This window comes from Populus euphratica, unplaced genomic scaffold (assembly GCF_000495115.2).
Source record: "Populus euphratica unplaced genomic scaffold, PopEup_1.0 scaffold31.1, whole genome shotgun sequence".
NCBI classification, from domain to species: Eukaryota; Viridiplantae; Streptophyta; class Magnoliopsida; order Malpighiales; family Salicaceae; genus Populus; species Populus euphratica.
The window spans coordinates 836,520-847,923 of record NW_011499850.1 but is presented as its reverse complement, the minus strand read 5'-3'; the positions used below and the strand labels follow the sequence as shown (position 1 = coordinate 847,923).

The window sequence follows — 11,404 nt, the reverse complement described above, 5'->3', positions numbered from 1 at the left end:
ATTACACAAAAGACTGGAAATTACACGATAAAATCTATAGTAAAAGGCTGCTCTTCTTCAGTGCTAAAGTTAATAAATATATAATTGAGTTTTTTTGAATAATGAATATATGATTGGATGTTGCATCACCCAACAACCAGAACAAAGTAGAATTTGCATCATCATCGTACATCTTCCCCTTTCTAATACTGAAAATAGTAATTAAGCATTTATACATGATCAAGCTCTTCCGCGGCTTCTAGCCCACATCCTATTGGACGGTTATGGTCCTTCGAGGAAGCATCAAAACATAGGACGTAACAACACGTGGTTCGAGGGCTCCCCTTCTTCCTCCCCCGCTTCCCTCTATAAACAAGTTGTGGCTTCTCAAAAAAAAAAACACACTAAAGAAAGAAAAAAACGCCCACCATTTGAGGAATTCATCGTTTGCCCCTTTTATCACTCTCAAAAACATCAGCTCACCCCTCCAAAACCCATGGAACCCATCGAAAATATTGGTGAAGAATACCAAAATTATTGGGAGACTAAAATGTTTCTCCAAAATGAAGAGCTTGACAGGTATAGCGTGTGCATACCCTTTCCATGCATGGATTCTTGCGTTTGTTTTTCTTGTAACTTGCTAAGGTGGCTTTTTTATCCTTTTATTTTGAGGCAGTTGGGCAATAGATGAGGCCTTTTCAGGCTACTATGACTCAAGTTCGCCGGACGGAGCAGCCTCGTCGGCAGCCTCTAAGAATATTGTTTCTGAAAGGAATAGGAGGAAGAAGCTCAATGAAAGACTCTTTGCACTTAGAGCCGTGGTCCCCAACATCAGTAAGGTGATGACATCAGCACTTCCCAAATTTTGTTTCTTTCTTTTAAGTTCTATCTTTAGATAAATTATTGAGCGTGATTTGGACTTTACATGGGTTGATTATTTTGATCTTCTAGATGGACAAGGCGTCAATAATCAAGGATGCCATTGACTACATCCAAGAATTGCATGATCAAGAGAAAAAAATCCAAGCTGAGCTAATTGAACTTGAATCTGGGAAATCGAAGAAAAATCAGGGTGGTTTTGGTGTATATTACAACCAAGAGTTGCCAGTCTTGTTGAGATCCAAGAAAAAGAAAATTGATTATCAATTTTGTGATTTTGGAGGATCCAAGAATTCTCCTATTGAGCTTCTTGAAGTATGTCCCTTCGTCTCTCCTCCTCCTATGACACTACTGATTCATTGATTTTTTTTTTTTTTTTTGTTTTTGTTTTGTATACCCCCTCCTATGACCCTACTGATTCATTGATTTTTTTTTTTTTTTGTTTTTGTTTTGTATATTCGTTTGTTGATGTTAACATCATATATATATATATATATATATGGCATGTAGAAATGGTGGGGTAAATTTATTTATTTATTTTGCGCGGCAGCTAAGGGTTGCTTACATGGGAGAGAATACATTATTGGTCAGCTTGACATGCAATAAAAGAACAGACACAATGGTGAAACTTTGCGAGGTTTTCGAATCACTGGGACTCAAAATTATTACAGCAAATATCACGACTGTCTCAGGGAGAGTCTTGAAGACGGTCTTCATTGAGGTAAGTCTCTTTAATTATTTTATTTTTTTTCCTATATATATCATTTCACGCATCTCCACATGGGACACATATGGCAATAATTAAAACCAAATGAGATTGAAGACCTTGAGTGATAAATTTCTGTAACACGACAAATTAGCATATGATTGTGACATCAATTTATAGCCTAATTAACCATTAAGACTTAGAGTTCTTGTTTTTTTTTTATAATATCTTCTAATAATTGATAAATTATGGGTTGATTTAGAATCAAAATAGTAGTTTACATTCATTAATTAAGACAAGATTGCTGCGAAGATATTTCAGCTAAAAGAAGGTAATAAAACCCCACAACTTTCAAGATAAACCACCACCCATTAAGATGTAAAAATCAAGTTTATTTTCAAACTACAGTGCAAAAATCAATCATATTTTAGGTAAGAAGTTTGCTGGCGTCATGATATTGATTTAGTTGTGCTAGCTGTCATGAACACCCTCTTCTTCTGGCTTTTATATATATATATATATAAAACCAGAAGAAGAGAAATAGAGTGAAAAAACTGTTAGGATACTTGCTGATTTAGGTAGCATCCCATCATCAAAAAGACAAGTATTCAAAGGGCAAAGTGATGGAAGTGGCATAAAAAAAGTGAGGCATGAATCGTTGGAAACCGATAAGACCACTTTAATAAAGTGGGATCATAACATTGCGATTTTAATAATATGGGGCAATCATGATTGGTGCAAGCCAGAGAGTGTTCGAATAAAAACAATCGAGAGACCAAAGTGATGAAAGGACCCCATCAATTTTCCACCATTTACAAGCATAAATAATCTTTTCCCTCTTTAGTGATCTAACCCATTCACAATTGTTTTGTGGGACTTAGTGGGGATCTTGTGGGGATCTTTTTTCTGCTCCACAAACTAGATCACTTAAGAATATGGGTCTTATTAGATGAATTATGTAAAGGAATGTTTAGGGGTGTGATAATATTTTTTTCAAAGTGTTTTTTTTTTATCAAAAATATATCTAAATAATATTTTTAACATTAACCCATTAAAATAATATGAAAATACTAAAAGAATTAATTTGAAATAAATAAAAAAATTTAAATTTTTTTAAAAGTAATTTTGAAACACAAAAATAAAAAAAATCTAAATCAAATGTTAAAAACTCAAAGATGAATAAAAAATCAATAAAATCAATGTAAAACTTCATCTAAGTTGACCCTATACAAGTTCTACAAGTTCTAAATCACACATCAAGTAAGTTAAACTAGACCCGAGTTAAGTTTTGAATCAATCTAATTCCTGATCAAATTAAGTTCAATAATTCTAATAATGATATATTCTCAAATGATTTTTTTAAAACCAAATCCAAGTTAGATTTTGAATTTATTGTGTTCTAGATTATAGTAACAACTGCAATTCAAAATATTTTTTTGTTGGTAAATGCATCAAAATAATATTTTTTTATATTAAAAGAATTATTTTTGATATCAAAATAATTTAAAAACATAAAAAAATAATTTTAACTAAAAAATTAAATTTATTAAAAACACAATTTCATCCATATTTTTAAATACCGCCGAACTTTAATAATAGGGACTCGTTACATTCACAATAAAAACAAATAAATTGCACGTAGAACAGTGAAATTTTTTTATTTTATAAATGGGAGCGGCAATAAACTAACTGAAAACAGAAAGAAGATTCAGTTTTTTTAGCTGTCCATATCACAGATACAATGTAGACAATGTTTAGTTTGCCAAAAATAAGAAGGCATGTTTCCCATATGCAATGTATTTTCAAATATGGAGAAGCAAAAGCACGTAAATCTCATGGCATAATAAAAGGATGAGACGCCTTCAAACACATGGTTCTAATTTTATATACTCTCTGGTTTTTCTAAGGTCGATCTAACTCAATTTGACCCTTCTAGCAATCACCTTTGTTGTTTCATATTTGTATAACCTTTTTTCATTCACTAACAATAGCTTCATGGCACCCTGCAAAAGCATGGTGAAAAGCTATGACCGATCTGGCGAGTTGATTCAAGGCTAGATTAGTCTTGTATTGAAGAAAAAAGAAAAAAAAGCAAGGAATTGGCTAATTGACTTGGTCTAATCTAGTTAAAAATTTAGATTTAGATTGATTTACGAGATAAAACCCAATTAAAACCAGATTAAAATCTTATGATTTTTTAATAAAAAAATATTTGTCATGACAACGTTGTTTTATAATTTTAAAAAGAAATTTTAACAATCTAAAATTTTTCCTACAAAAGTACCCCTCCATAAATGGTTGAAAATGAGGTCTACATGATATTGTTTTAGGATATGCTATAACGAACAAGATAGGTGAGTTTTGAATGAATTAATGTGCGATATCATCAACACTTTGTCGTCTGTTTATTTTTTTGAATTGTTTATTCAACTTGTTTTGTGTTCATTACATTTAAAATTGGAAATTAAAACACCTGCAATGTTTGAAATTTGTGTTCAATCACAAATTAAGACAATTTGTTTACCTGTTCCACGACAGGACTACGGGGTTTAGGGTAACATGCACTCCATTGCCCTTGATTTCCACAGTATGGCGGCATATTTATTTATTTATTTTCTAATTGTTTTATACATCAAAATTAAAGAAATTTTCATAGAACCTAATTCAAGAGTCGGGTAGTGGATTGAAAGAATTAACTTATGAATTAGCATGTCAAGTTTTTACTAAAAAAACACTTTAAAGATGACAGTTTAAGAATTTCTTTTTAAATTTAAAACAATATAATTTTCATAAAAGTAAAATAAATTATGTTTTTTTCTGGCTTGGCTCAACCCAAACCCTGTATAACGGGTCTCCAAGATGCCCGTCCAGCTATATAAGAATATTCAATTATTGGAAGCATTATTGGAAGCATTGGTGAGTACAATGTCCTCATAATAACTTAACATCGAACATCATTCAATGGTTGGATTCTAGCTGTGTAATGGTAAAGACACAATTGTCTATCTTCTTGACTAGCAGTTAACTCTTTACAACACATGTAGCTGTCTCACCCAGCTGGGTGCCATTTCTATTTGAAGTGGCTCTGCCCAAACTATTCCCTTGTGTTCCCTTTAGCTAAGAAGGTGTTTAAGGTTAATAGTTGTTTATTAAAATATTATTTACTTTGTATTAAAATTATCTTTAATATCAAAACACCAAAATGATTGCAAAAATAAAAAAAAATTATGATTTCAAAGAAAACAATATTTAGTTTTTTTATAAAATGACACCTAATGGGCGATTGTTAACTGTAATGGAAAATATTCAAAACGTTTGTCAAATTTGTCTTGCAGGCAGATGAAGAAGAGAAAGATAAATTGAAGATACGAATCGAAACAGCCATTGCAGCTCTTAATGATCCACTAAGTCCTATGAGTATGTAACTAGATTAATATCAAATCCAAGCACAATGGATATCACTTTGCACCCATGGATTTGCTTTATCCTTTTAACTTCTTTTTTTTCTCTCTTTATTGAGGTTTTTCCTCCTTGTTTCCTTGATGAAGGGTTTAAAATAGTAGAAATCGTATAAAAAAACGCATGTATGATCACTAAACTTGGATTTCATTTGACGGTTTACTAGTATGTAACAAGCAAAAGGAAAAAAAATTATAACTTCTTAGAATAAATAGACTTTGCTTAAGGGATTTTAGAATAAATTCTCTACTTTACAGAAGTTAAAATCTCAAAGCCTCGAGGAAAAAGAAAGTGTTTTCTCATGGTTGTAGGCCTAAGTACATAAAGAAGGCCTCGAAGCCATCGTTCATCAAAAAGCTAGTACGAAATGCATTAATTTTCAAATTTTAATATATGGCCCATCTTGCTGGATGGAATATATTGAGAAGCAGTAGCACATGCCTTGAGAACAAATTTCTCTGCAGGAATATTTGCTAGCGGTTAACAATTAAAAAAGTGCTTACATTATAAATAAAAGAAAAGATTATGCTGTTGTCACTTTATAGTTTATATTTCATTTCATATTATTATCGTATGGATTAAGTTAAATTTTTTTAATATAAAAAAATATTCCAATATTTTTAATATTCTTTTTAATAAAAAAATTATAAAAATTTACTCATTATAACCTAGTTAACTTTACTGATCCGAATTAACCTAGTTCACTTTACTTATCCGAATTATGTGACAACGTGTCAAATTTAAAATTCATGATCTAAATTATTAGATTATAATAATATTATAAAAAATAAATCAAAATAAATTATAAAATATTATAGACAAATTAAAATAAATTATAAATTCTAATTTTCAATCAACTTAATATTGAAAGATAAATAAAAAAATAATTTAAAAAACAACTCGAGTTAATATATTAAATTTACAACCTGAGTCATAAAATCAAAATAACCCCATAAAAACAAATCAAAATAAATTACGAATTCTAATCATCTACCAACTCAATATTAAAGGATGAGATTTTAAAAAAATTAATAAAAAACATAAAAAATAACTCGAGTTAATCCACCAAACTCATGACTCAATTCATCTCGATTCATCTAACTAAGATAACCTTACATGAAAAATATAAAATGACATGATTTAATCCAGGTTAATTTATCATATCCGCAACTTTAATCTTGAAACTGAGATGATTTCATAAAAAAAAATCAAAGTCAAAATAAATTATAAAACTCAATTTTCAATCATCTTTATCAGATCTAATATTGAACTATGAAATTTATAAAAATCTTAATTAAAAAATAAAACAAAAATAAATCAAGTCAATCCAAGTTAACAGTTAAGCATTATTCATAAATTATAAAATCAAAACAAACCATCAAATTTAATTCTCAATCAAACATAATATTAATTGATGAAATTAAAAAACAAAAAGAGAAAAAATAAGTCAATTGAATTAACTCCCCGAAGCTACGACCCAGGTCATAAGATGAAAATAACTTAATAAAAAAAAATCAATGTTGAAGGACAAGTGACCCTGGTTATGAGACCAATAATAACTCCTTAAAAAAAACAAAAAAAAACAATTTAATTTAATTAGAATTAAAATGTCAAAACCAGTGATCTTAATTGTGAAACCAAGATATTCTCATAAAAAGCAAGTTACAACAGATTATAAAACTTAATTATCAACTAATCCAATCCAATGTTAAATGAAAAAATTAAAAAAAAAAAACACAAAATACAATCCTAGTCAACTTGAGTTAAGCAATTAAGTACTATTTCAGAATCATAAGACTAAAATGACCTAATAAAAAATAAATAAAATAAATAATAAAATTTAATTCTCAATCAAATTAATATCAAAAAATAAAATTAAAAAAAAATTAAATCAATTGGATTAATCCATCAAACTACGTTAATGCGTCAAACTTAAAATCTATATCATAAAAATATAATAACTAAATAAAAAAAATATAATATAAAAAAAATAAACATTGATAAAAAAATAAACAAAAACAAATAAAAAACTATTTTAATTAATAAAAGGATAAAATAAAACTCTCTGTATCATAAAACTAATAATACTATGTTAAGCAGTATTATCAAGAACAAATATATTTTTATGGGGAAAAAAATGGTGGAATGTAAGATAAACATGTTAATTATAGGATCACTAACCTTTCTATATAAACATTAAAATAATTGAAGCATTTTGATTTTGATTTTTTGTGTTTTTTGTTGTTTTCTAATAAACTTGTTTGTTTTGAATATTATTTTTTTTAGTTTTTTTTTAATAATGCACCTAAATAGCTGATGTTATCCAGACTTGAAAGAATTTGTATCATTTCCTTTTCTCAGTCCCAATCTCTACTTCAAGCTTACCCAATCTTAACCTCCTACGCTTGACTTCTAAGACTCCAACAGCTCTTTAAAGCCTGAAGGCGGCAAAATCAACAACCCAAAAGGGTCGGGGAAAGCTGAAAAAACATAAACAAAATAGTCATGCCAAGGCACAGACATAACCCTACAGCAGAAATTAGCAATAAGTCGAGATCCATCCCCTGCCAAAGCCTTCCACAGGTATGCAACCAAGAATATTGTCAAGACGTAACAGAGTCCCGAGGCATGAAATCAAACACAACACACTCAATTATTTTTATTCTTGGAGTCAGTAAGTACTTATCAAAGCCAAGCCACCAGTCTGCAAGCTCTGTTAACATCCGTCGTCTGGTGGCTGAAGAAAATCTAGAGGCAAGAATGAAGGACTGATCCAATATTGAATCTTAATCTTAGTCTCGATCTTACCCTCTTACGTGCTCAGGACTTAGCATGATCTCACCCTTTCCATCAAGCATATTAGAATAAAATTACATCCAATTAAAACACCTCAAGGCTGACCCAGCTAGATCTTCAGTTACCTGGGGCTCGATCTTTCGATTGTGATTGTCGAGGACTTAAAACCAACCCCGACTTTGAGCACCCTACATCTGATCTAAACTCAACCTTGACTTAAACCTAATCTCAAACTCAAAAGCCTAGACTCAACCTTGTCTCCATCTTTCCCTCGAGACGTAATCATGGTTCGTTCCCCGGGCGCCTTAAACCGGACCCTATCCGTGGATGCTTAGAGCCCGATCCCCAAACCGTTGAGTGTCTCGAATCCAAACCTATCCTGGTCCTCAGCACCAAACCTATCCTGGCCTTCATTCGAAAGGAGAAGGAAATGGGGCTCCATGCTAAGCACCATTGCCGTGTCTAAGCTACTATCTGACAACCAGATTTCAATCCTACCCTGATCTGATGTTTGAGCCATCCCTACATATTCTAGACAATATCGGATATGATATGCGCTATTTCCCTAACATCTAAAACGTAACCAAACTTCCAACTCATATGTTAAAGTAAAAACTAGTTTTGGTAACCATTTTTTTTATATAAAAAAAAAACCTTTTGGAAACAATTTACTTTTTAAAAAAAAAAAATTAATAATGGCAAACAACTTTCTTACTCGTTTTAGGAATATAATATATTTTTACAATAATAGAAAAATATAATATATCTTTCACAAACCAAACAAGAACATCACCATCAAGAACCCATCTCAAAAAACCAAGTTAAACCCCAAAAGAACAACGGTAGATTTGCTAATATCAAAGAGGAAGAAGAAGATAAAAGGCTAACCTTCAAATCTTCCATCTTAAGCTTTTCTCTTCATTTCCCCAGCCAGAAACTGAAACTTCACAGCAACCCATATCAAGTTTCACACCTTTAAATGCTAATCCTAAAAGGGTTGTTCAGTTTAAGCCTCCCATTAACAGGCACTCGATTTTGGATGTGGAGGATGATGAAGATGAGGAGGGAAAGGAGAGGAAAAGAAAAGAAAAAAGAATGAGACTTCTTCGCAATCTGAGTCTTCTTCAGTGAAGGGTTTTTGTCTAGTATACCTGTTCCAAGAATGAGGGGTTGTGATTGAAACTGATGGGTCCACTTCTAGTTCTGGATCTGGTGTTAATCAAAGTAATGAGAGTTGTGAGAATTACGATGTAGGTTTTAATCAAAATAGAGAGGATTATGTGAATCATGATAGTTATGAAGATCACAGTTTGGGATCATATTAGGGTTTTGTCCAAGGTGAGAGATCATAAAATCTTGAGTAGGTGTTTGTGTTGGCTGTGGTTTGGAGCTCAAGGGGATATTTTTCAAGTCCACCACACGATGCATTTTCTTTCAAGACCAGCAACTGCTCAAAATCCTAGAGAACTCTATGCAGACTAGATTACAGAAATAATGTTAGCCTGAGTACAGATATTCATCGAGACGATGCTCTTTTAGTCTAGTCTTATTTTCTCTTCTGAGTCAGGCTCTTTAAGACATGACATGAAATCGAGTTTTCTGGAAAATGTCTCTTCCGGCCTATGCGTAGGGTACTGTGACCTGACCCCTAGCAACCATGAATTTGTTTCAACTTTAACCACAGAAGAGTCATCAATTCAAGTTTTTGGTGAGTGGTCTTGTTTGTTTTGTATTTATGTACGGTTGCTGTCGGTGATATTTTGGGTTTTTATTTTTTTAAGAATTCTAGAAATAATAATAAAATAAAACAGTATAAAAAATATTTAAAAAATAATATCATTTTAACAATAGTAGATATATAACATATACAATTCACAGGTCATAAGTATCATACCATCTCTTTCAAATTACAAAATTTAAAAGGTATGGGATTTAATTAGGAGATACAAAAGGAAAAAAAACATAAAAGAAAAAAAGAAATAGAATGAAATTATACCGATAATATTATTAATATTGTTAAAAAAATATTAATAAAATAAAATAAATAAAATTAAAAAAATATTATTAATGATCGGAATAGGTTATATAAATAATTTAAAAGTAAGTGAACTTTAAAATATTTAAACAATTCTTATGAGTTCACTATTTATTATTTGTTTTGTTATCAAAGTTGTCGTGTTGAGATTTTTTCATGAGTATTAATAGTATCATTATTAAAGCTTTGATGTATTTTTAGAGTTTTTTTATATATTTTCTCTCATTTCTATTCTTTGTAATTTATGAAGAGAAAAAAACAAATAAATAAAAAATATTAAAAATACATCAAAATTCTAATATAATACCAATAATATCATTAAAAAAATCTCAACAAAACATCTAAAAATATCAAATCTTTTACCTTTTTATTTTTTTTCTCTCTCCTTATTAAATCTTGTGCTTTTTAAATTTTGTAATTTAAAAAAGTGATAAATTAAATTGAATATTATTTGTTATTCTCGAAAGTCTGTTATATTTTTTAATATTTTTTGTATTGTATTATTTTATTAAATTTTTTTAAGATATTAGATTTCAAAGTACTCTTGTATTTTCTATAAAAAAGATGAAGGTAATATCTGATTCCTCACCGCAATGAAGTTGCTGCTGTACGGAGGCTAAAAGTTTGCTTGATTGAACAGCCGAAAGGAAAACGTAAGAAAGAAAACAAGGACAGGCCTGTTCAGTGCGCCACCAAGCTTCATTAATTATCATGGAAAGTATCCCCAGTCTAAGCCACCAAAACCTTTTCTCGTTAATGCTGTTACATTTCTGGCAAATTCTTTGATTCCATAGCTGCTGGGCTGAAACTTGAGGCTGCCCTCGTGACTAGATATTATTGAGCCAGAATTCTAAAGTAACCTGAAGAAAATGATATCAAAATTATCATTTCTTAGAGCTCCTTTCTTGGGTTTTGGAAGATCGTTGCAAAAGTGATCCTTTTTGGACATCTCAATGGACTCTGCTTCATGTCCAAATATCCCGTCGACGAGCATGGCTTTCATTTTGATACCTATGTTCTTCATCCAGCTTCAGATATTATTTTTCTTGGAATCCCTGCCCTGGTCTTAGGTTACCTTCCTGAATCCACACAGATCCGAAGAGTTTTTTGCAATGGCCAGCATTTTGAACACCTTCAAACATTTTTATTTATTTTAGCGAATAAATTGTTGTTGCTAATAACAAATCATTTTTACTTTAATAAAGATTTCATTCAAACACATTCATGTAACATATGAGATTAAAAGAAAAAATTCATGAAAAATTAAACTTATTTCTTTGAAGTTTCATGCAACTAAAAAAAAATAGAAATATCAATATTCAAAAAAAAAACTAATTCAATTTATTTAAGAAATACAACAAAGATCAAAAAAATGTTCTTTAAATGGAAACAATTAATGGAAAGGAAAAAAAATTGAAGCATTTATCCCGTCTTTTTTTAATATTATTTTTTTTGGCATAGGGAACATCTACTGCTTTTTTTTAACATCAAGCGACGAGTGACTTGTCTCCTACTACTATCAATACTCTATTAAAAAAATATATAAATAC

The 11,404-nt window shown here is 30.3% G+C and overlaps 1 protein-coding gene across 1 annotated transcript; it reads left to right on the top strand.

Annotated features, from left to right (window-relative positions):
• The first annotated feature begins 250 nt into the window (after window positions 1–250).
• On the top strand, window positions 251–5,221 carry LOC105120937 (transcription factor bHLH35-like). Its single transcript, XM_011019372.1, has 5 exons — window positions 251–558; window positions 656–818; window positions 931–1,173; window positions 1,409–1,579; window positions 4,900–5,221. The coding sequence occupies exons 1-5, from the start codon at window positions 476–478 to the stop codon at window positions 4,987–4,989; spliced, it is 750 nt and encodes a 249-aa protein (XP_011017674.1). The 5' UTR covers window positions 251–475; the 3' UTR covers window positions 4,990–5,221.
• Window positions 5,222–11,404: the final 6,183 nt, after the last annotated feature.